General features: G+C 41.1%; 2 protein-coding genes across 2 annotated transcripts in view; both read right to left on the bottom strand.

The window, feature by feature from the left end:
• Positions 1–516: 516 nt before the first annotated feature.
• On the bottom strand, positions 517–1754 carry Smim26 (small integral membrane protein 26). The gene is made up of 2 exons (XM_040746428.1): positions 1602–1754; positions 517–850 (listed from the first exon to the last, which is right to left on the bottom strand). The coding sequence occupies exons 1-2, from the start codon at positions 1735–1737 to the stop codon at positions 642–644; spliced, it is 345 nt and encodes a 114-aa protein (XP_040602362.1). The 5' UTR covers positions 1738–1754; the 3' UTR covers positions 517–641.
• A 1522-nt stretch (positions 1755–3276) lies between these two features.
• The window catches only part of Sec23b (SEC23 homolog B, COPII coat complex component), a 38735-nt gene continuing 15739 nt past the window's right edge, over positions 3277–26272 (bottom strand). Inside the window, exons 11-20 of the mRNA XM_040746427.1 lie at positions 24847–24927; positions 21942–22031; positions 20464–20570; positions 16677–16830; positions 14394–14471; positions 11336–11497; positions 9854–9940; positions 9399–9554; positions 8481–8546; positions 3277–6087 (exon numbers count right to left, since the gene is read on the bottom strand). Coding sequence (XP_040602361.1) covers positions 5998–6087; positions 8481–8546; positions 9399–9554; positions 9854–9940; positions 11336–11497; positions 14394–14471; positions 16677–16830; positions 20464–20570; positions 21942–22031; positions 24847–24927 — 1071 coding nt within the window. The 3' untranslated portion in view covers positions 3277–5997. The remainder of the gene's footprint in view (positions 6088–8480; positions 8547–9398; positions 9555–9853; positions 9941–11335; positions 11498–14393; positions 14472–16676; positions 16831–20463; positions 20571–21941; positions 22032–24846; positions 24928–26272) is intronic.

Below are 26272 nucleotides of genomic sequence, written 5' to 3'. Positions count from 1 at the left end.
TAGAACTCGTTCTGTAGACCAGGCTGGACTCAAACTCGCAGAGATCTGCCTGCTTCTGCCTCCAAATGCCAGATTAAAGACATATGCCACTACTCCCTGGCTCAGCAAGTACTCTTAGCTGCTGAGCCATCTCTCCAGCCCTATAAGTAAATTTTTCAAAACTGACATTTCAAGGACAATGAGATGGTTCAGCAGGTACCTGATGACCTGAGTTTGATCCTTGGGAACAACAGTGGAAGGAGACAACCAACTCCTGCAAACTGTCCTCTGACCTACACACACACACACACACACACTCACCCTTCACACACACACACACACACACTCACCATTCACACACACACACACTCACCATTCACACACACACACACTCACCATTCACACACACACACACACACCATTCACAAATAAATGTCATTTTTTAAATTTAATGGTTTATATCAACCTTCCAGCTATATAAACACAGAAAACTACCTCTTGAATTATGTCTTCAGTCCCCCAAGAATTCACTTGTTGCACATTATTAATGATTATATTTTACAAAATCAAATTAAATACATTCTTTCCACAAACACGAAATGGAAATCAAGGCATCTATCAAAGCCTGAGTCAAGCCCTTGGTTTCTGAATTCAGCAGCTGATCATGATTCTGGCCCAGGCCCACCAGTCCATGACTTCAGATAATCCAGGATCCTTTGAGTAACAGGAACAGACTTTTCTGGATATTCTGCAAATGTTTGCACATAAGACCCTTCAATGGGTTCATTTATTTCCCTCTCTAAGTCAGAGACTTCACTTGTCGAAACGGGTATTTCATTCCTTGAGCCATCCTTTTGCTCTACCCCATCACCTTAAAAAAAAAGAAAAGAACTTAGACACCAGTCATTAATGTCTTGAACATAAACCAAGGTATGATTATGCTATCAGATGTCTATACATGATGACCATGTGAGCTTTCAAACCACTAGCAGCCTTCATGACAAATAGAATTTGCAGTTCTTACACATGGCTTTATTAAGCTATACCTAACATATCATACAAATTCCTTCTACAAAGCACAATGCAATGGTTTTTAGTCTATTCGGTCGAGCAACCCGGTATAACTGATTTAGAGTATCTTCAGCCACTAAAAGTCACTAACACTCCAGACCCTAGCGATTACACCGATTTGTGATTCCTTCGATTTCCAGCACGTAATTTGAAGTTTCCGGGGGTTCCTTTTCCACCCAATAACTAGGATGATTTTAAAACTCCTTGGTTGCTGTTAAGGCCTGAAACTGCTTGCTCTCAAGGAAATGAGCAGCATTCTGGCCACCATCAGAACCTTTGGATCCACCAGGCACTACCCAGGTGAATTCACACGTTCCAACTGAACATGGGGACAGTGTTAGTTAATAAATAAGATCCAGGTGACAATACTTAATAGTTCCTGGATGAGTCTTGTTCTTTGCAGATTCCATCACTGCAAATTATCCAAGTATCTGCTTGCAGCAGTTTTGCATTACTCCAGGGTTCAAGCACTGAAGGTCGTCTTCGATGATTCCCAGGGCGAAGAGCGGGAAGCAGCGGCTACGAGGCCGATCTCTCCAGGGAAAACCTACCTGACGCCTTCTGTTTGCGTGTAAGGAAAATCGCCGAGCCCAGCACCGACCAGGCGCCGATTGCATACACGACAGACATTCGCCGGTACCACTGGGAAGCCTGATCAGGACGCATGTCTCCACAGGGCAGAGTCATAGAGCTCACGTGGAGGAAGGCCTCCCAATCAGTATGTCCCAGCGGCCACCAATAGGTAGTCAGCCCTAAACTACTTCCTGCTCCAGCCGCGATGCATCTAGGGACTCGTAGTCCACAATTAATCTAGGCTAGGACTATAGGCTTTAATCTAAGGAACCATAGTTTAAACACTCAGCTGCCAGCTGGCGAGTACACTGCATACTAGCAGATGGCTACTTGAAACTTCCTCACTTGAAAATTTGAAATGGCTTACTCCATTTCCTTTAACGGCTGTCAGATTTTGGAAAACACTGTCTGGAACTCGCTTTTCTCCTATGTACCTATCTTGAACTCTAGGTCTAATTCTTTGGGGCTCCCTTGGTCCTTTCCCAATTCCACCCTATCGCTTTTCACCCTGTTGGCTTTCATCCTCTCGAATACAAAAGTGCATACATCTTTTTTTTAAAAAAAGCCTTTGATTCCATCGACTGCTCGGCCCTGTGTTTTGTAGGTGGTAGGTACCAAGTACTGAATTCCTACAGACACGGACCAGTGCATCACATCCCGAGATGCTGAACAAGGTCCTGAAGGATTTATGACTTGTTGCAGCCAATGATTCCTGTGGGACTTTGCTCCAAATTCTATGTCTCTTTAGTGCTTCTTCCAAGCATAATTTGTATGCACACCAGGAGACTGAATTCAAACCTGAGAGCAAGTCTGAGATGTTTACCTGGAACTTGACTATTTCAGTCCCACTTAAACTTGACTTTTAAGACAACTGACACCATTGACCCTGCATGCTTTTCTGGTGGCTTCAAAAACATCTTCCCTGTTCTGTTCCAGGGTCCCTTTTACATTTATGTTGACCCTATAGAAATATATAACATTTAACTCAAAGGGGGCTGTGTGTTTAAATCTAAAAATTAAAATTATAAACCTACAAAAGAACAATCTTGGCCATCCTGGATTGGGAGATTTCTTGGGATACAAGAAGCATGAACAACACAATGAAAGCTGATTAATTGGACCTAAAAGTCATATTTGAGAGAAATGAAATCAAGCCACTGAATAAAAAAGTTTAAGGTCACACTCCACCTAATTTTGTGACATGACTACCAGTAAACCCAAAGATCCTGTCCCCATTCCCCAGGACTGGAATCACTTGTACTCAGCTCTGTGCCTGCCTTTTCATGTGGGTGCTGGGGACCAGAGCTCAGGTCCTCCTGTTTGTACTTCATCTACTGAGGAAGGAAGCACTTCATCTTCTGATCCAGCTCCCCAGTCCAGCAGAGCAGCTGGAACTGTTGCTGATGCAAGCAGGAAATCTTATGTTGTCTTTACAAAGCTGACAGCCTTTCTTTTCAACATTTTCTTTTTATGTGTGTGTAAGTGTATGAGTGTGTATGCCACATATATATGGAAGAACAGCAAGCACTCTTGATCACTAAGCTCCCTCCCCAGGCCCTAAGGCTGAACATATAGAAATCTTACAATCTATTCCATTTGACTCCATTCCTAGTTACTTCCTCAAGAGAAAGTTCACATCCAAAGAGATCTATCCACAGCATTCATACATATTTTATTCACAGTAACAAAAGTAGAAATGAAATATCTGAGTAAAGATAGGCAAAAAGTTATATACCACTTGGCAACATATATCAATCTCAGATGGATCAGGGTAAATGAAAGGCAATCAGGTATAAAACCTAAAATCAAACTGATAAATAGAGGAGGAAAGCTGGTCAGTAGTCTATGGCCAACATGTAGGTTTCATCTAGTAAGACAGATTGTATACTTAACTGGGTAAACTTATTGAATGCAAAATACATCTCAATGCAGTTGTAAATAATTGTATTATTTCACACTTGCCTACTTTATAGGTTCAGTGGCCTTGTAGTCTCTCCAGAGCCTCTGCTCACGGTACACAGACCCACAGACTGTCAGCCGGCTGAACACTACTAGTGTGTACATCACACAAGCTCCTTAAAATGTTCAGAGGTGAACTTATGAATGCTACACTCAAGCATTCTCTTTCTGCTACTTAACTAAGGCAAGGATTATACTGACCCCTCCTTGTCTGATACCTCAGCCATCACCTCTGAACACTCTTCTGTCCCATCCTCCCTGCCATTCAAGTCCTAGTTTTTCAACCTCAGCTGACCATTTCAGCCCCTGCCTGAGGTAAGTCAGGGGCCTGCTTCGATATCAAATAGAGCTCAGGGTCTTCATGAGGTGCACTGGGCTCAGTGGCAGCCACTAAGAGAGAGCATTGAACTGTCTGGCCATATCCTCTTCATCAGCAGTCACTCTGTAGTGCTCTCCTCTCACTTCACTGGAGAGATACCTGGCCAAGCTGAGATTATCATATGATTTCTTCTGTTAATTTGTAACAGATAGGTACAATAAGGAAATTTTAGTTTCAATCTACTTACAGTTTTATATACTCTTCTACAAGATGTGTCTCAATTGAAAATTACATGAAATACTATGTAAACTCTTTCATCTAAAATATACTGTTACATAGTAAATGCTTCTAAAGCACAGAGCAGAGACAAAGGGGCACAAATATGAACTCAAAAGGTGGACAACTATAATCAGTCCAGGTGGCCTAACATCCAATTCATAGTACTATTTTAGTTTGCACTTAGGACTCACTTTCTTCTTTCCTTTGGAGCTGGCAAGATGGCTCAGTAGGTAAAGGCACTTGTTGCCAAGACTGATGGCCTGAGTTTTATTCCTGGGACTCAACAAGGTGGAAGGAGAGAACCACCTCATGCACAATGTCCCCTAATCTCCATGAGCAAGCTTGTAGGTGCTCTCTCTGTCTGTCTCTCCATCTGTCTGTATCTCTCTCTCTGTGTCTTTCATCATCTGGAACATTTTCCTTCATGTGGCATGAGAAATGACTGACATTAAACCCCTGCAGGAATGAGGGGTTTAACATTACTACCTGGTTCCAACATGAACACTATTTACATCATCACAACTGGACAAATGCTTCCTTTAGTTTTTACAATCAACTCCTACATGAAAATTAAAATTATGGCTCTAGGTTAGAATACACATTATATAAGTGTTGATAATATAAAAGTAAAAGTACAGCTAACAAAAACTGGAGGGTATGGAGGGATTTCTTAACTTCCTTACAGAACAAAAGCAGGAACTGAAAGACAGTGGCTAAAAACAAATACATCACCAACAAAACAAAACACATGGAAGAGAAGGTTACACATGGTTACTTATGAGGAACTGGCCTGGGTTTAAGAAATGGAGGGAATTTATTTAGCATAAGCTAAAAAATAAACACATCACCAACAAAACACATGGAAGATAAGGTTACACATGGTTACTTTTGAGAACTGGCCTGGGTTTAAGAAATGGAGGGAATTTATTTAGCATAAACTCTTTAGGATAAAGACTTTGTTTTGTTTTGACATGTAAATATGTATGGCACACACATATATAGAAGCATATATACACATATATCTGTAAAATTTTGATTGAAAAACAGTACTCATTCTAGGTAGGCTGTTTGGTGTCCAGGATAAATGTGTCATTACTCTGTTGAGGCCTCTTAGACCCATCGGCAATTCCTGAAGTCCACCTGGGCAGGACTGTTGCCATGATAATTACCAGTGAATCAGGGAGGTGCCCTGTAAACCATGCGACAAAGATCTCGCTTGACACATTTCATACTATTCTCCAGTTCCGTAACATTTAGATGACGAAGATCAAGATCAGAAAATAGCCCTTGAGGAACACCAGCGTGTGCGCGCGCACACACACATACAGAGAGAGACAGAGAGACAGAGACAGAGAGACAGAGACAGAGAGACAGAGACAGAGAGACAGAGACAGAGAGACAGAGAGAGAATGAATCTGCATTAGTGTCATTTTGGCCAATAATCTTCTTATCTTATCCAGATTTATTTCCTTTATGATCATTAAGGCTCACTTAAACAAGCAGTCAAAAATACATAAACTCTGATTTTATAAAGACTCTAATAAAACATTAAGGCACAAAAAGTAAGTAAACATCTACAATTAGCAGAACATTTATGACCTTATATAAATTCATGTGTAGGAAAAAAGGGAGAGAAGGACTACAAATAAATTATAACCTGAAGACATATTATGACCTGAAGACATACATATAAAAAAATTCCTTGAGTTATTTATTAGAATCTTCCAGAAATGTGAAAGGAATGTTGCTAAGGTAATATCAACAGTGTGAGCATAGTCTGACAGTGCTGTCTTGACCTTCCAGGCTGCACTGTTAGTTTAAGAGGCACTAGACACAGCCAGCTTCTTCAAGTGATCCATGAACACCTGTAGGCTGACATCGTCCGTCAGGATGGGCGCTCCGGTTTCCTGAAATGCAACCACAAAGGCTTTACTGACAAAATCCTCAACAGCCACTTAGGATTCCCAGCTGCTTGATGCCTTCTGCCTGGTCACACTCATATGTGTCCCCTTTGTTCCTCAGCACCCTGTCCTCTGCCTGGCTAATTCCATCCACCAGAAGCATTCTTTTCTCTAAACCCTTTCCTGAGATCTGGTCGTTTCTGGCCACTGCAAACAGTATATGAGTATATAATATGGCTATCTATTTCATCCCTCCCCAACCTCAAATCATCCAGAGCTCCCACCAGTTGTGAGTGCTCCGAGGCCTATACACCATTCCCTCATGGGGCACACCACTGTCAGCACCACACCTATCTCTAAAGTGCTCTGCTCTAATGCAAAGGTGTCACAGGCAAGTGAATGAGTGACACCACCAACAGATACTATTCGTAATACCAGGAACTTATGATTTAATTAATGCTCTGGGAGAAAAGACTGGATAGAAATGGCAGTTTGCAGCCAAGATCTCAAATTTGTAAAGAAATAACATCATGAAATATTTACTTTGTACTACCTAGGAATGTGGTTGTGGATAATTTCTTTCTTTCGTTCCTAAAATTCAGTTATCTTGAGGGAAAAAAAGCATGATGATACAGATAGGACAATTCCAAATATATTTTAGAGCCACAGTCACAGAAACAGATTAGTTACATTGCATTATCTAAGCAATGACTTTACTAATGTCATTGCAAAGAAAATTATTAGAGACACAGAGGACAGAACTTATGGTAAAAGGGCCAACACACTAAGAAAATAACCAAGGGCTGGAGATGCAGCTCAGTGGTACAGTGCTGACCTATTACACCAGCCCTGGTAGGCAGAGCACTAGACAGCTACATGAATATACAAAATGAAAGTAATACCAACATCAAATTCTGGCAAAAAAAAAAACTACATCATTCAGCCAGGGCTAGTAGGGATGTGAAGAGGTGTAGCTGCTCTCAAAAAAAAGTGTAGTAATTTCTTTAAAATACTAAACACACGCCGGGTGTTGGTGGCGCATGCCTTTAATCCAAGCACTCGGGAGGCAGAGGCAGGCAGATCTCTGTGAGTTCGAGGCCAGCGTGGTCTATAGAGCAAGTTCCAAGACAGCCTCCAAAACAATACAGAGAAACCCTGTCTCGAAAAAACAAAAGAAGGAAAGAAAGAAAGAAAGAAAGAATACTAAACACACAACTATAATAGAAACTATCAAATATACTCCTATACCTCTATCTCAAAGAAATAAAGTCATGTTCAAATAAAACCTGTAGTTAATTGTTTATAGCAATTTTAGTCCTAAGAGCTTAGAACTGCAAACACCCTACATGTCCTTAAATAGATGTATAACCAAATAAGTGTGAGATATGTACAATTATTGTAGATTACTACTCTGCAAGTAAAAAGGAATGGATCATTAATGCACATATCAACATGGAGCAATCTTTAGATAATTACACTTGAGTGAAAAAAACAACTATAACAGCTAATCTACTGTATGACTATATATTTATGGTTGTGTGTGTGTGTGTGTGTGTGTGTGTGTGTGTGTGTGTGTGTGTGTGTGTGTGTTGCTAAGATAGACTTGTGCATGCTAAGCAAATGCTCTACCACTGGCCTATGTTCCTAGTCCTGTGTAACCGTCTGACTAATGAATACAGAAACACTGAGCAGATTATTAAGTGCCAAATGTTAAGGATGGGGGAGTGTGGTAATGGTTATGAAAAGCAATATAAGAGATCATCATAGTGATGGAAATTTCTGTACCATTGACAATATCCTGGATATAATACTGAATTATTAATTTTCAGAACCATTAGTTTAAAAATTAGTGACAGGATCTCTTGGTATTATTATGATTTGATTTTCTTGAGACAGGGTCTCACTAACCCTGGCTAGCCTAGAACTACCTGCCTAGATCTACCTGTTCTGCAAACTGGGTACCAGAATTAAAGACATTTACCATTATGCTCAACTTTTTGTATTATTTCTGATAAATACAGATAAACTTACAGTTATCTCAAAAAACAAGTTTAATTTAAACCATTTTAAGGGTCATTGAAAGAGAAACACATTTAGAGACTAATTAGGCAAAGGAGCTGACGGTGAAGAAAAGCTACATCGATAGGGAGCAAGGGCTGCCCCAAAGGCAGGTGCATGAGGAGAGGTGCACGGAGGGCGTAGTGGTGCGTACTGCTCCTGGCACAGTAAGCTGTGTATGGAGACCCACACAGCGAGTATCCTACTCCCACCATGACTATGTTACTTGCAGCCCACACCCCAACAGTCATTCTATCAGAACCAAAACAGGTTCAACTTAGAGGCTCAAACAAGCTTTAAATAAAAGTAGCTTGATCTCCCCAGACACGTGGAATTCTTACCTGTCCCCAAGCATACAAGTTATTGTGTGTCTGAGATGGATTTACTTTAGAGAGCAGGAATCGAGCCTTTAAAAATAAAAACATTTTAAAGATTAAAAGTGTTATTAGTGTACAAAAACATCGAGTTTTTACAACATTTATTTAAATTAGATTTCTTTTTTTTTCTTTTTTCTTTTTCCTCTCTCTATTGCTTTTATCTGAAGCTCATTGGCTCCCCATCCACAAATGATTCAGACAAACTGATAATCTTATATTTTCACATAAGTACATGCATTTAACAGGAAATCACCACTAGACATAGTGAGGCACACGTGTAGTAGTTTGAATGTAATTGGTTCCCATAACCTCATAGGGAGTGGCACTATTAGGAGGTGTGGCCTTGTTGCAGTAGATGTGACCTTGGAGGAAGTATGTCACTGTGGGGGCAGGCTTTTAGATCTCCTATGCTCAGGCTATAACTAGTTCATTTCACTTCCTGTTGCCTACAGATCAAGATATAGCTCCATCTCTCAGCTCCTTCTCTAGCACCATGTCTACCTTCATGCCACCATGACCCACCATGATGATAATGGACTAACCCTCTGAACTATAAGCCATCCAATTAAGTGTTTTCCTTTATAAGAGTTGCTGTGGTCATGGTGTCTCTTCACAGCAATAGAGCACTGACCAAGACACGTAGGAAGCAAATGCATGAGGATCAAAAGCTTGAGATCAACCTGCACTACACGGTGAGTCTCAGACCAGCCTGGAAGTAAAATAAACAACTAAAACTATACAAAACTCATAGCTGAAAGAATACCTGTATATCAATTTATACCACCACATAAAATTCTGACTAGTTTATTTACATTAATATACAAAAAATAGATCATCAAACAACAAAAAAAATCCATTAGACCTAGAATGGGGTTCACCCACCTGACTGCCACCATGCTCCGTGTTGATATAACGTGGCATTGGGAAGCGTGCTTGCAGAATTTCTTGTGCATCATCCAGTGGCGCCTGCAGAAGGTGCTTGAAGTTTTCATACTCAGGCATGTCCTGATACCCAGCTTTCCGCCACTGGGCTATGGTCTATACCAAAATAAACCAACCAAAACTGCTGGTTAAGTGCTGATAGCAGCCGTCATCAATACTTGAGACATACTCCCACTAGCACAAACACAGGCCGCCAGTGAAAATGTACGATGGTGGAAAGAGAGAAATGACTCCCCCAAGCTGTCTTCTAACAGGTTCACACACACACACACACATACACACACACACACACACACACACACACACACACGCACACGCACACACGCATGCATCGAAGTAAATAACAGGAAAAAACAAAATAGGAGTCAAGAAAGACACTGATGACATCATCTTACCTCCCCGAGATAAATGACAATTTGGAAGAAAGTATCCATCAGCAGAATTCGGTCAGCTAGAATGCTGCTGCTGTCCAGGAGTACAGGCTATGGAAGAGAACAGGTGGAATTGGTCCTCCCTCTCTACACAAGAGCCACTCCAGCCCCATAGGCAAAAGCCCACAAAAAAGCAAGGAAGCTATTTATAAACGGTTCCAGCATAGGGCTGGCCCCTCCTCACACACTGCTACAATCCACTCCCCAAAACGATAGCTCTAAATCTCAGTTTTGTAGAAGATACAGGCTGTTGACACTCCTTCATTAACCGGGGATAGAAACTGATGCTAGCTTGTGGTCCAGAAGCCAAAACACATATCTGAGCTTTCTCCGTTCTGTTTCAGAGCTACTCTTAGTCAACTGATCTTTTCTCAACTACTGCAGCTATCTATAGCTAGAATGAACAAGGACGCCTGTATGAAAGACAGAATTTAATGCAAGTTTTCAAAGTTTGCCAAAAAATATATTTCATTATGGAATTTTATTTCAATAGTAAAAGTAACTTGTACTCATTTCAGAAAATCTATAGTTGGAAACAAGAAATATTGATATTTTGGTTTACTTCCATATTGTTCTTTATTTTTATAGGCTTTTAGTATTTGCAACTTAAATTTTATTTTGCTGTTATACTTTTTAATTTAAAATCTTTACTGGTTTATTTGCAAGTTGGTCAACATTGCATTCCAGTTTTTAAGGTGTTCCTGCTTTGGTACCACCAACCTCGCCAACAGCACTGAGCCTACTAGAGGCAGAGCAATCTGTGCCAGCGGTTCACTCCACAAGCATCTTCTCATTCTTCCTCTCCATTGTTTCTCTCCTCTTGCACATGTCTCAGGATGGTTTTGCTCACATATTGCTCAGTTAGGTTTTAAGGTATTGCATTTCTCCAGCCTGTTTTCCACAGGGAATTCTTTACTATACTAAAAAGTTTCTACTTTGATTTTTTTCTTTTTTTTTAACCATGTAACACTTTTACATTTTACTATGTTATATAAATTATGTGACAAGTTCTTAGAATACTTAACTATTTTCCTTCTACTGAGTACTTGGATTGCCATCTGATTCCTTTTTTTTTTTTTTTCCAGTGCCAAAACAGGTTCAAGGCATGCTCTCTACCAGGCCCAAATTCTCTTTTAGTAGTTCATTCATACTCATCTCTCTTTTAGATACTTCACAAAGATTGGAATTACTGGGCAAACAATGTGAACTCATAACATTGGGATGGTTCCCCTCAATTTATTCCTGCTTTCCACATACCAAAAACAGCTTTAGCATCTCTCTTTTGACTTTTCTTAAGTTTTTTAATACTCAGAAACAATATAAAGTTACTATAAACTCAAGGTTTTGTTTATAGTTCTGCTCTAAGACTATATTTGATAAAGGGGAAAAAAAGCCTTCATGATTAAGTCATGGCATTCTCAGAAAAATATGTACACCCAGCCTTACCTCTGGTGGTCCATGGAAGGAATAAGAATAGAGAATGGGCTGGATCATGATGAGGGACTGGGTCAGATCCTGTCTGGCAAAATGGTGTCTATAATAGGATGACTCATCAGGACTGTTGTTAAACACTTGAAGAAATGGAGATCTTCTCAGATGGAACATAAACTGCATGTACAAAAGAAAAAGACAAAAGAATACATCTGTGACACTGGACATGCAGAGCCATCTACTCCGGATCTCTAAAACATGAAACCTGGGCCCTGAGAAAAGTATCTTTGGGTTCACAGAAACACAAAAAGGGTGGTAGCAGAGCTGGTGGAGAGGGAAACAGGGAGTGCCTTTTACTGGGTATACAATTCCAGGTGGGTTTTGCTCGTTTTATGACATGATCTATGTGTCTGGCCTCAAACCTAAGACCCTCAAAATGCTGAAATTACAAGCATGTGTCACCATATTTGGCTCAGTACGATAAAAAGAAAAAATTAGAGCTCTGGTACACAAGAAAGTGAATGTGGAGGCTGGAGAGATGGCTCAGCAGTTAAGAGGATCAGGGTTCAATTCTCAGCACCCATTTGGCAGCTCACAACTATCTAACTCCAGTTGCAGGGAATCAGACACCATCACATAAACATACGATCAGGAAAAACACCAATGCACATAAAATAAAAAAAAATAAATCATAAAAAGAATGTGAATGTACTTATTACCACAGTTATACATTTCAAAGGGGCTAAGATGATAAACTTGAGGCTAGAGAGTTGCTGCTCCTGCAGAGGATCTAAGTTTACCTCCCAGCACCCAAGTCAGATGGCTCACAAGTACCCATAATTCCAGCTCTAAGGGGTCCATTGCCCTCCCTGAAGGCACTGCACTCTTGTGCATATAACCACACATAGCCCTGCATACACAGAATAAGTCTTTTTTTTTAAATGATAAGTTTTTGCCTTTAACCCCAGCACTCAGGAGGTAGCCTCAGTGAGTTCCAGAACAGCCAGAGCTACACAGAGAAACCCTGTCTCAAAATACAAACAAACAAAAAAAAAAAAAAAGGAAAAAAAGTAAGTTTTTTGCCCACATGTGGTGTATATATATATGCATATGTGTGGCCAAACATTTATGTGTGTGTACCTATGTGTATACACATGTGGAGACACCAAGTTGATGTCCTATGTCTTTCTCTATCACTCTCTACATTTCCTTATTGAGGCAGGTTCTCTCATTTGAACCCAGAGCTTGCCAATAGGTTACCCTAGTTATCCAGCTTGCCCTGGAGACCCCATCTCTAACTCCTGAGCACTGGGATTATAAACAGCCACTACATCTACCCAGCTTTTATTTGGGTACTGGGGATCTCCTTAGGGTCCAAGATGATAAATTTTGTCTTTTTTTTTTTAACCACAATTTTAAAAATGTCTTACAATTGTTGCTTTTAAGTGTCATTTTTAGGTACTTTGGTGTTTTGTTTTTAAAGACAAAGATCTTGGAGCCTGTGCTAACCTTAAAGTCCTAATCTTCCTGCCTCCACTTCCCAAGTGCTGGGATTATAGGTTTGTGCCATTACACCCAGGAAGATTTTTTCTTTTTTTTTTTTAATGACTTGGCCCTTTTTTGTATTTGCTTGTTTCATATGCATGGATGCTTGCTTTCATTTATGCATGCAGTCCCCAAGGAGGCAAGAAATTGGGAATTGTACCTGTATCCTCTGGAAGAGCAATCAGTGATTTTAACTGCTCAGCCACCTCTTCAACCCCTTAAAGATTTATTTGACTTTTAATTATGGGGATGGAGACAGGTGCATATGAGTGAAGATGTCCAGAATCCAAAAGTGTCAGATCTCCTGGAGCTGGAGTTTTCTGTAACTGTGAGCCACATGACATAGGTGCTAGGAACCAAGCTTAGGTCCTCTGAAAAGAATACTATACACTCAACAACTGAGCCACCTCCCTAGCCCTTCCAGTGAGATTTTTACATTTTACTTTATTTATATTTTATGTATGTGTGCCTATGTGTTTGTATGTCACATGTTGGTACCCAAGAATGCAACAAGAGGGTGTTGGGTCCTTGGAGCTGGAGCCACAAGTAGTTGTGAGCCACCTGATGTCTGGAGACCCAACTTAGGTCCCCTAATGGCAGCAACCACTGTTTTGCTTGAGCCATTTGTCCAGCCCCCAGCTTTTGCTTGTCCTGTTTCTTTTCTTTTTTTTTTTTTTTTGGTTTTACGAGACAGGGTTTCTCTGTATTGTTTTGGAGGCTGTCAGTCCAGCCTGGCCTCGAACTCACAGAGATCTGCCTGCCTCTGCCTCCGGAGTGCTGGGATTAAAGACGTGCACCACCACCACCCGGCGCTTGTCCTGTTTCTTAATAAACTCTTCCATTAAGGAGTACAGTATGGAAACACCAGCTGAGAAGGCTTTATGATTTCATCCACCAAGCATTCTAAGGTAAGAGGACTCTCTTATACTATGTTCAACCCTCAACTGTGCTTTTCCCCTGGGTTCATTTTCGTTGGGAACAGATTATCTTTCTCTTTAGTAAGTCCCTGGAGAGTACAGGACTTCTCCACCCCAGGACCCTGGAGGGTGGAGGCTCAGGAGGTCCAGTGGACCCAGGTGGTGGGCACAAGCACATCTGTCTGCTTTTCACACTGGCTTCTGAAAGAGAAGGCAAGGCTTTCACGGCTTTACAGAGATTTCAGATCACTGTTTCATGGCAACTCCTCCCTTCTAAAGATGAGGAAACACACTTAAAGAGGTCTAAGAGCGGCAGCAGGGCCAGTGCTGGCATTTCATCCTGACTGGCCAGCCTGGGGCTCTGACACACCACAATCCATCATCTCCAGCTCAGACACCTGAAAGTTCCAGGATCCCAGCGATTGGCTGCATTCAGGTACAAAGCACCACCCAAGTGCTGTACACTTGGTTGGCTTCAACAGGGGTTCAAAAGAGGTGGAAGAGCCTGTTTTTATAGTCAGTCTCAAATCTTAAGTCTTCCTTTGCTCTCAAGCACAGAACAGTTCAGTTCTAACAATTCATTCTTGTATAGTTAAGACCATAGTTCTTACCTGAGGATACAGAGAAAAGGAGTCTGACAATCTGAAAGACGTTGGGTCTTCTTTGTTATACTGCCCAAACTTCTGACACTATTGGAAGAAAACAGGACAACAAAGAGTAAGTTGTGCCACCTAGAAAAGTCCCAGACCAAAGAGCTATCGAGTGTGCTAGCTCTAATGAATTCTGTACCACATACCTCAAGCATGAAGAGCAAACAAATCACCAGGTCTTTTTAAAACACAGACCTTGATGACTAGAAGGAGAGTTCAGTGGTATAACACTTACTCAGCATGCTCAAGGCCCTGGATTCATCCCCAGGATTTGAGGGTAGGAGGATCACTCTGGGGTAAGAGTGGGAGATTCTAAATCTCAAACCAACTGGAGGCAATGCTGGCCTGAGGACCATTCTAACCACAGATTGTTCAGCAAGCTCTCTGAGGCACCTCTCAGACCATGAACACTAGCAATTACAGATCAACCTTGCTGTTCTCTGGTATTAGGATTCAGTTTTCTTCCTCCTTTCAATGATAGTTTCTGAACCAGAATGTATTCCTGATTTAGTTAGTCAGCTACTTAGTCAGTTAGCTAATTATTTATGCTTTATGAGACGAGGTCATAATAGCCTCAAATGCATGGTGATTCTCCTGCCTTCCAAGTGCCTGCATGCAGTTCTGGGGATTCATCAGGTCTGAGATTCTAGAGCACAATTGAGACTCCAGCCTCAGTGTGCTTCAGGTGAGAAACTTCCTTGGGAACGGCTTTTCCCAACACCCACATGGTAGACTTTGTCTAATTCTAAAGTTTCTAGCAAGTTCCTTGGGTACAGCACCATGACATTTTCTCTGCTACCAAAGACACGCTGAGCTACAGTCATGCCCTTCTAACTAGGTCTGATCAGTCCTGTGGGGGAAGGCCTCTTCCTTGTGTTCTCTGTCTCAGTCCTAGATGTAGCAAGCGTGCTTCTATGTGCCAGTTGTCTTCTCAATAGTCAACCCCTCTGTCATCAGCACTCTGCGCTTCCTGGACACAGGGCCTTCCACATGCTAGGCAAACTCCCTACCACTGATCTATAACCCCTCAACTCTAGTGACTTTTTTTTAATTAACTTATTTTTATTTTATATGCATTGTTGTTTTGCCTGCATGTGTATCTGCACATGGGTGTTGGGTCCCCTGGACCTAGCTTACAGACAGTTGTGAGCTGCCATGTGGATGCTGGGAATTGAACCAGGGTCCTTTGGAAGAGTAGCCAAAGCTCTTAACCATTGAGTTATCTCTCCAGCCCCATGACTTTTAATTTGAAAGTTTTCCCTCTTAAATTATTATTTGTATTCACTTGGATTATTAACTTTTGGTTTTCAGATGAGTCTCAACAAGGTCTTAATAAGTAGTTCATGTTGGCCTCAGGCTAGTGACCCTTCCTGTCTCCACCTCCCCAGTGCAGGAATTATAGGCCTACACCACCACACCTGGCTTCTTCTGTCTGTTCTTTCTCTCCTAATCAGACCTGAATAACACATAAAACATTTCCCTAAACTAATTGTGTCTAAAACCTCCTTTATGACTCTTCTACTCAGCTTTTAACACACCCAGAATTGTACCACTCCCCAAATGTTCCATACATGTTGTTTCCTACAAACTGCAATGTCAGCCCTTGAGGGGAAATGTAAATAAAATTTAACATTTCTTTCACATCCAGCATTTGGACTAAAGTGAGCCACTACTAAATTCTTGCTGATTGGGGCTGGAGAGATGGCTCAGCAGTTGGGAGCATTGACTGCTCTTCTAGAGGACCTGGGTTCAATTCCCAGCAACCACATGGCACTCACAACTGTCTGTAACTCCAGTTCCAGGACTTTGACACCCTCACATACACATACATGTAGGCAAAACACCAGTGCACTAGAAGTAAAAGGTAAAAATTCTTTCTTATTGATTATATAAAATAATAGGCTTTGTAGCTGGAAAGATGTCCCAGTGGTTAGCAGCACTAACTGTTCTTGAAGAAGACTAGGGTTCACTTTCCAGAACCAACACTTCAGTTCACAACCTCCCATAACTTCAGTTCCAAGGGTATCCAACACCGTCTTCTTACCCCCACAGCCACAGGTTCCTACACACACTTGCTATACATATATACATATATGTGAGTGCACACAAACACACACACACACACAAATAAACAAATAAATGGCTTTAAAAACATAAAAAATAAAGACTTAAGTGGGAATTTTCTTTTTCCCAAAGGTAGAAGAGACACAAGGAGTAAACTCAATGCCATTGTTCCCAGGTTACCAGTCGGATGAGTTGTCGATCCAGCCACCGGAGCACATCAGGGCCCTCCTCTGATTCTGCCCGGAACACTCCAAGCCGTGCCATCAAGACTGCTGCAGCCTCCTGGTCAAACGCTGCTTCTATGTGCCTCAGCTGACTCTGTGCATCTGCCCAACTGACAATTAATCCAGAGTTAGGGCTGAACTTCGGATCAGGAGCTACCAAAGGCTAGATCTCTGCTCAGGTAAGTCCAGACCCTATTCCTTTGTCCAAGACAAGGTGGCACTACAGTTTCATTAAGAAGTTTGATAATCACTTTAGTCACCCCCGAGTGACTAAACACCAAACACAACAGTAGACACCTAAAAAGTTAAGTCTAAATCCAATGCCCCTTCCTCTAGGCCAATCCTTACAAAAACCTAAGCATTTACAACTTTATAAAATGACTTCTCAGTATCATACCCTTGGAAAAATGAATTAAGAACATGTTTTAAAGTTTTTCAGGTAACTAAAGACAAAAAGTGCTAAAAGGCCACAGAAAAGCATATCCAAAATACAGGAATATTCTTTGCAAATTGATGGAGAAAAGGAGATAGGCTTTACACATCTGGGTATGGAGGCACTTGCATGTAAACCCAGCACTTGAGAGGTGGAGACAGAAAAGATAAGGAATTTAAGTCACACTCAACTACATAGCGAGTTCAAGATCAGCCTAACTACATGACAATGGGTCTCAAAAAAAGCAAGAAAACAAGAAACAAAAGAGGAAAGAAAATGTTCTATAAAATATGGGCAAAGACTACCAGGCAGTGGTGGCCAATGCCTTTAATCCCAGCACTTGGGAGGCAAAGAACTCTGAGTTCAATTTATCCTGGACAACAGAGTGAGTTCCAAGCTAGCCAAAACTACAGAGAAACCCTGTCTCGAACCCCGCCCCCCCCAAGAGGCAAAGACTCTGAGATGGTCAGCACTATGAGCTTTGTCAATCTGACACAACCTAGAATCAGCTGGGATGAAAGTGTCAATCAGGGATTGCCTAAATCACATTGCCTGTGTGCATGTCTATAAGAGCTTTTTCTCTTTGCCCTTTTTGGTTTTTCAAGACAGGGTTTCTCTGTATTGTCTTGGAGGCTGTCCTGGCACTTACTCTGTAGACCAGGTTGGCCTCGAACTCACAGAGATCCACCTGCCTCTGCCTCCCGAGTGCTGGGCTTTAAAGGCATGTGCCACCTACGCCTGGCTTCTCTTTGCCCTTTAAAAAGAGACTTTTTTTTAAGTCCATGTGAGTGTAAAAGTGTGTGTGTCTGACCCACAGCTAAACACTAAACTGAACTCCTGGAATCCTGTAACAGAGAGGGAAGACTGATGAGCAAAGACTGGGCTGGTTTAACCCACAGAAACAGCTGACCTGAACAAGGGGGAACTCTTGGACCCCAGACTGATGGCTGCGAGGACAGCATGGGACTGATCCAGACCCCCTGAATGTGTGTGTCAGTGAGAAGGCCTAGGCAATCTATGGGGCCTTGGGTAGTAGATCAGTATTTCTCCCTGGCGTACAAATGGATTTTGGGTGCCCATCCCACAATGAGGTATGCTCTCTCAGCCTGGACTCTTGGAGGACCTAGGCCCTGCCCTGGATGAAATGATACACTCTGGAGATCCCCCATGGAGGGCTTCACCCTCCCTGGGGATCCGAGTGGGGATTGGGAGGGAGGCTGGGGGGCTGGTGGGGAGGGAAAGGGAGCTGGGGTTGACATGTGAAGCAAGCTTGTTTCTAATTTAAATTTAAAAAATAAAAAAGAATGATGCTAAGTATAACTTTAAAAAAAACAACAACAACAAAAAGAAAAGTGTGTGTGTCTGAAACTAGCGTAATAGGCAGTTGTGAACCATTCAGCATTGGTGCTAGGAGCCCAAATACAGCTCTCTGCAAGAGCAAGCAGTATTAACTATTGAGTTATCTCTCTATAGCCCTCAATTATTTTCTTCATTGGGGTGGGAAGACCCAGCCCATTGTAGGTGTTACCACTGTCTGGAAAGACATGAGTTGAGCAGTAGGCATAAATTTATTTTCTCTCTACAGATGTGAGTGCAAATGTGACCAGCTCCCTCAAGCTTCTGCCACTGTGACACCCCCTCTATGAGAACTATAATCCAGTTGTGAGCTAAAATAAACCCTTTCTCTCCTACCTTGCTTTTTGTTGGGGTACTTTATCACAGCAAAAGAAATGAACCAGAACAGGCTCTATCACAGAAGAGATAGCATGAAGTACTAGACTCATTGATGAATGGGAAATACAAATGAAAATGAGATATTACTGTTTGCATGTAAATATTAGTATCATCCACTGTTCATCAGACCTTTAAAATTTTTTTTGTCATTTTATGTGTATTGGTGTTTTACCTACATGTATGTCTGTAGGAGAGTGCCACATCTCCCGGAACTGGAGTTTCAGACAGTTGTGAGCTGCCATGTGGGTACTGAGAATTGAACCTGGATCCTCTGGAAGAGCAGCCAGTACTCCTAACCTCTGAGCTATCTCTCCAACCCTTATCACCCACTACTAATGAGGTAGTGGGATACTCTCCTTACCCATACTGAGGAAAGAACAAATCAGCCTTTAAGGACAGTAGGCTTGCAGAATCTAAAATTTCAACTTATGAAATGTCTGACATGAAATACACGTGGGGCTGAGGCTATAGCTCAGGGGTAAAGTGAGAGAGCATGAGAGAGAGGCCCTGGGTTCAACCCCCAGTCATGTGGAGAATAATATCACCAAAAATGTAGAAATTCCTAAAAATAAAATACAAAAGCAGCACTGCTGGAGTAGCATGTGAAATCCAAAAAAGGCAGCAGTCCATGCAAACTCTGCAATAGTGTGGGATCATTAGTTTAAATGAGAGGCAAACCACAGATAAACACACACCAATATAAGTACACAGACATAATAAATAAGCTGCCACACACATATACAGCAGTACAGAAATGAGGGTATGCAGTTAAATTAACATAGACTTAACTCTGAGAAGGGTAAGTAAAGACACCCATAAGCAAATAGCTATTTCTCAGTATTCACTGGAGACTCATTCCAGGACCCACTCCCTCAGATATCACAATTCATGGATGCTCAAGTCACTGATATAAAATGGCATAGTACCCCTGAGCATGCTGGTGCAAGTCTGTAATCCCAGCCCTCAGGAGACAGAGACAGCAGATCTCTGTGATCTCAAGGCTAGGCTGGTCTACATAGTAAGTTCTAGGTCAGCCAGGGTACATAGTGAGGTCCTATCTCTCTCTATACACACATACACACAAACACATATAAAGGCATGGTATTTGTAAACATCTAAATACAGTCTCCTACACATACTCATGTCTACACTACCACTGACAATGTAAATACTATACAAACAACTGTTATACTCCATTGCTTATGGAATCTATTTTAAAAAGTTCATACATGTTCAATCCAGATGTAATGTTAAAAAAATATTTTCCATTCTGGTTTGGCTAAATTTATGAATGTGAAACTGATGGATACAGAGAGCCAACTGCACTTATGCCCTATTTACAACTCTAACAGGAAGCATGAGTTACTTATCTACCAAAAAAAGAAAGATAATTTTTAATAATATTGTTACTGAAAGCTGATTCTGCTAGTTAAATAAAGGTTCAATTGGGTTAGCCAGGTCAGTGAGGAGCTGAGAGAACCATCTAAGGGAATCAGAAAGACAAAAACTCAAAGAAGTTAACTCTCACAGGAAAAGCATCAGCCTTGGCTCAAGAGGAAGGAAACAAGATGCTCACTTGCGGGCAATGGTGGTCACTCGGATGCGTTTCTGAGTGCTGGAATGCTGGTACTGCGTGACGAACTGGATGGCACCTCTGCCTCCCTGGGGAATCGGGGCATTGTGCTGCGGGGTGGGAGGCCACATTTGGTTACTGTCAAAGGCATGACTTAAACACAACCCTTTAAAGCACTGAGGTAAGGTTCTTGGTACATTTCTTTTTTTTTTTTTAAACTTTCTCTTGTTTTTTTTTTTAAGATTTATTTATTTATTTATTATGAATACACCATCCTGCCTCCATGTATGTCTGCACGCCAGAAGAGGGCACCAGATCTCATTACAGATGGTTGTGAGCCACCATATGGTTGCTGGGAATTGAACTCAGGACCTCTGGAAGAGCAGTCAGTGCTCTTAACCCCTGAGCCATCTCTCCAGCCCCCTCTTGGTACATTTCAATGATACACTTAAAACCTGCATGGGATCACTGTATACTAGCTGTTATCCAAAAGTCAGAGGTGGAGCCAGGCGGTGGTGACACATGCCTTTAATCCCAGCACCTGGGAAGCAGAGGAAGGTGGATCTCTGTGAATTCGAGACCCAGCCTGGTCTACAAAGAACTAGCTCCAGGACAGGCTCCGAAGTTACACAAGGAAATCCTGTCTTGAAAAAACAAAACAAAACAAAAAAACACAAAACAAAACCAAAAACCAAAAACAAAACAAAAAAACAAAAACAAAACAAAAAAACAAAAACAAAATAAAAACAAAAATAAAAGGCAGAGGTGGGAGGGACAGGCATTAGTAAATTCAAAAGAATTGGGGCTGGGTGTGTGGCTTAGTAGTAGATCATGTGCTTACACTCCAAGAGGCCCTGGGTTCAGTCTCCAGTGTCAGAAGGAATAAAAGTGAATCCAGTTAATGATATTGGTGCCAAATTATTAAGAATGAAAACCACTGGTGACTGCAAGTTGCTCTGAAATACATCAAAAATAAGCCAGGTATGATAGCACACACCTGTACTTTCAGCACTTTGAATATGGAAGCAGAAGGATCAGGAGTTCATGGTCATCCAGGTCTATAAGACACCTTGCCTCATCTCCCCTCTACCCACAAAAGCATCAAAAATAAAATGGTGCAACAGATATTTAACAACGCAGCTGTAGTAAATGTTGATTATAGAATCTAGATTGTGGTTTTGCAGCTGTTGTGTATACAAGTCTTTGTAATTTTTCATAACAAAATACTAGAGAAAGTTTAACACCCTCAAAAATTCATGAGTATTACTATGACGGCTGAGAAAAGCCAGTACTCCTCTCAGGGCCTTGTCAGCTCAACAATAAAGTAATTTGCTATTTGATTCTAACTAAATGCTGGAGGGAATTTAGAAAGAACACACCAGATTAACGTAACACCTAATATGATACCAAAGCAGTACCAGGATGGGGAAAAGAGTGCCTTTAGAATAAATTAGAAGATACTGTAATAATGTGCAACCCACCTGATTGACAACTTCAAAGTAGATGCCAAGAGTAGACGTGGGATCCAGGCCACAGATTTTCCACTGACTTGTGCCACCAACACCAAGTTCCTAGGGATGAGAAGAGGAATTTCAAAAAGATATATGCAAAAATGAAACCCAAGGGAAACCACTAATAAAAGGCAGCAATTGAGCAGGGTAGGTCACCTGGAACATTTACTTAAGTTGAAACTTTAAATTCCAGTGAAAATGTCTAGGAAATGTGTAATTACAGGCCAGATGGAGTCTTAATGTTTATATATATTTACAGTACTTTTTAAGTTTTTTATGCTGACACTCTAAGTCATTTTAGTGTATCATACATATAACATACATATAGTACATAATACTGAATCAATGAAGAATCATATTGAGTTCGGAGGAACACAGAGAAGAATTATCTACTGGTTTGAAAGTTGCATGTGCTTTTCCCATCACTACTAGAATAAGAAATCACCCAGAAAAAATATGTAACAGACAGAAGCTTTAACCAGACCCTAGTCTATCTTGAAGGAAGGAAAGTAACAGCTTTCAGTGTCATAGAAACATAAAAGCACAGAAAGAACCAAAAGGTGAGGGCTAGTTTAGGGTTTGAAAAAACTAAGGGTATGGTACTGAAGGTAAAGCTGATGGGATTGGCAACGGCCACAGGGGGCAGTTAGGAAGAAAATGGGAAAAGAATGCAGACCAAATGTCATTTCTGCAAGATTACTGTTCATTTTCTCAGACTTGGCAATGAGGAAATAGTATAACATCCTTATTTTTAGAATGTGCACATTGTATTGCTTAAGAACAAAGTGTCATGTCTGAAAGTTATTTCCAAAGGGTCTGTACAAAATGTTCGTAAAGCAAATATACCAGAAGATCCTAACCACACAGGGAGGGCAACTGTGGCACCAACAGCTATGGCATACCACCAACACCTGGTGGTCCTCCAGGAACTGTATTCTTCCTCAGACCACTGTATGCTTAAAGTTGTGCTTTCTTTTTTCTTTTTCTTTCTTTTTCTTTTTCTTTTTTTTTTTTTTTTTTTTTTTTTGCATCCTCAATCCCCAACCAAAACTTGCAATGCTGAATTCAACTGGAAGGTTAATCAGTGTGTTCCAATTTTTTAAAAGTATCTTTTTAATCTACTCCAGGAAGTCACCTTTATCAGGGAGAGTTTAAAGTTCACAGATGGGGCAACCTTCCAAAGCCCTTCCAGGAAAACAGGGGTGATGCAAGTCTCTTAGCACACTGAGATAATTAGATAATCTTCAGATGGTCTTTGGGAAAGAAACTGTCTCATCCAAGGACTAAAAAGATTTATACAAACAGTAGCTCCTGCCAAGCTTGACAAAACGTTCATTTATCGAGTCACTGTTGATGTCTGTTCTGACATAGACAGATAATGTATACAGGACTCCAGTGTGTACTTGTCCCAAGTGCTTCATTTGACCAACCTCATTTAGTCCTAACATTCTTCAGCAGGTACTGTTATTCCTGTTAAGAATTTTGCTGCTCAACTACTAAGAAGTAGCGACAAACCCTAAATGCACAACAGCTCTACAGTCCACCCTCCCACTGTGAATGACACGGGAAGGACAGACAGGACTGTGGAACAACATCCCCAGACTACCTCAGAGATTGCAGTGATACATACACTTTTATGAAAATAGATAGATACATCTTGATCACTGGCCATCCTACTGTGTAATTAATCTGTTTAAGTGTAACCTTAAAAGAACAATGGAACACCAACCTTACTTGGCTTGGATCGTCCAAGAAAGAGCTTTTACAACCTAAGCTAATGCATAGCTTTAATCTTAAGTAATGTACTCTCCCATACCCCTGGTCCAGAGTAATGTATATGTGTATATGTATGTACTGACATACGTATTTGTAATCATTTGTTGAAAGCAGTCAATAGGCTGGAAACAACTTGTAATAACAAATATCCACCATACATGTTAGAAACAATATACAGACATAGCTTGTTTGTAGTACTGAGTGCTTCTGGGTCAGTCAGGGTCAGTAAAATGACCTTTCCCCTTGTAAAACTGTTAGTGATTTCTGTAAAGTTGTCATTTCTTTCCAATGGGATCCTTTCTGTGTTGTTCAATAAATACTAGGAGACTGTCAGGGACAGTGAGACACCAGACAGCATTCAGACAGGCACAGACACATACTGCAGAAATTACAGATAGGCCAGTAACCACAAACTACAGACAAACAGAAGTGGATAATTCAAACTTGGGCCTTTTCTGGATCAAATTAATCAGAGGAAGTCTGTGATTTCATTCCTGGATGCAACATTGATACATTTTCATACCTGTGAGGTGAGGTTAATGCAATGCAAAAGAGACCTCATAAACCAGATGCCATGCCTTTTCAGCTAAAGCATACTCATAGCATGTGGGCCATCAGCAAAGCCACTTTCCCCAAGGGCTGACTAACCTTTGCTCTCATACATTAACGATGTATATGCATCTGTGTCATCCACTGTCTGACCAACTCAGTGGTCCCTTGTACTAAGCTGCTTTATCAGCTGAGTGAGACAAGGGTACCAACTCTTTTTATTCTGGAAGAATTCTGAATGTCTGCCTTTGCTGTAGGGGCTGGCTTTTTGTTCTTGGTGGGACAGCATCCTCACATCAGATGTAGTCAGAGGAACCTGACATCTGGCTCCTCTAGGTCAGTTTCAACCATGAGCAAGGAAGGGTTAACTTAACCTCTACATTTCCTTCTCTGATGGACAGATAACACTATCTCTTGGAGTTATCATGAATGAGGATTAGAGCTCCCCTCATACAATACACCTCACAGGTGACACAACGCAAGATTATCACTGTGTGACTTAGCTAATGAGTTTACTCCAGGGCAGGTGAGGGTAATGATTTTTCCTTACATTTTCTGACACACACGGTCCTTTCACATTCAGAGATACACACGGACCAATGGCTCCTGCAATCTTCAGTTCCCGAGAGGTCTAAAACAAATTGCACAATAAGTTAAGAGCCGGTCTGCTGTCACCATGCTCACAATAATAGCTTAGAGGAAAAGTCCCACAGAAAAACTCTCTAATGAATTACACAATTCAAATGCCCACTCAAGCTTTTCCAGGAACACCAGGAACAAAATCCTCGTTGGAAAACACATAAAGAAGACCAGGTGTAGAGGCGCAACAGTAATCCTCAGCAGGCTGAGACAAAAGATCAGGAGTTAAAGGTCAGCCTCACTATATAGCGAATTTGCGATCAGCTTGGGTACATGGGACTGTCTCAAAAAAAAAAATCAAAACAAAAAGGCACAGTAAAAACAAAAACAAACAAAAAGTAGCTGGGCATGATGGCACATGCCTTTAATTCCAGAACTTGGGAGGCAGAGGCAGGTGGATCTCTGTGAGTTTGAGGCTAGCCTGGTCTACAAAGCGAGTTCCAGAACAGCCAGTACTCTGTTACATAGAAATTCTATCTGGAAAATACAAAGACACAGTAAGGTAGCTTTTTACACCATTCATTTGTTTGAAGCAGGATCCCTAAGAAGTAGCTGAGACAAACCTGGAAATCTCTAGACAGCCCACGTTGCTTATACTCACAATCTTCCTGCCTCTGCTTAAGTGCCAGGATACAGGCATGCATAACAACACCTGGCCAGGTGGCATTTTCAACTCTTAATTCACTTTTTAACATCTGAAACTATTATACTATACCCATGAAAGGTAACAATTCTACCAAATATACTACAGTCTCCAAATACCATGCATATCCATACTCATTTACATAATTCTAATCAGGAAACATATTATTTTAAAAATATTTAATTCACAAATCCCAGTATAATGATAAGAAAGACCAATGGATATTTTCTTTTTACTTTCCTTTTCCTTCTTTTTTTTTTGAGACAGGGCCTCTCTATATAGTTGACTATGCTGGAACTCACTATATAGAGCACCCTGGCCTCAAATTCATAGATTCCCCTGCCTTTGATTTTTTTTTTTTAATAAATGGAGACTTTTTTTTTTAAAGACTGAATTCACTTTATTGAAGTAAATTCAGACTTACACAATAAAGTGAATTCTGTCCATTCCTTTTTGTTTGGGGGTAGGCAGGGTTTTGAGAAAGTGTTTCTCTGTGCAGTCCTGAAACTTGCTCTATATACCAGGCTGGCCTTGAACTCAGAGATCTGCTGCCTCTGTCTCCCAAGTCAAGCATACATATGCTTTTACATGGATGCTGGGGGTACTAGCCCAAGAAACACTTAAACAACAGGCACTTTGCCCAATGAGCCATCTCCCTACTCCTTTCTTTTGTTATAGCCTCCAACTCTGCTAA

This window comes from Mesocricetus auratus, unplaced genomic scaffold (genome assembly GCF_017639785.1).
Source record: "Mesocricetus auratus isolate SY011 unplaced genomic scaffold, BCM_Maur_2.0 Super-Scaffold_100004, whole genome shotgun sequence".
NCBI lineage: Eukaryota > Metazoa > Chordata > Mammalia > Rodentia > Cricetidae > Mesocricetus > Mesocricetus auratus.
This window is presented reverse-complemented; position numbering and strand designations above follow the sequence as displayed.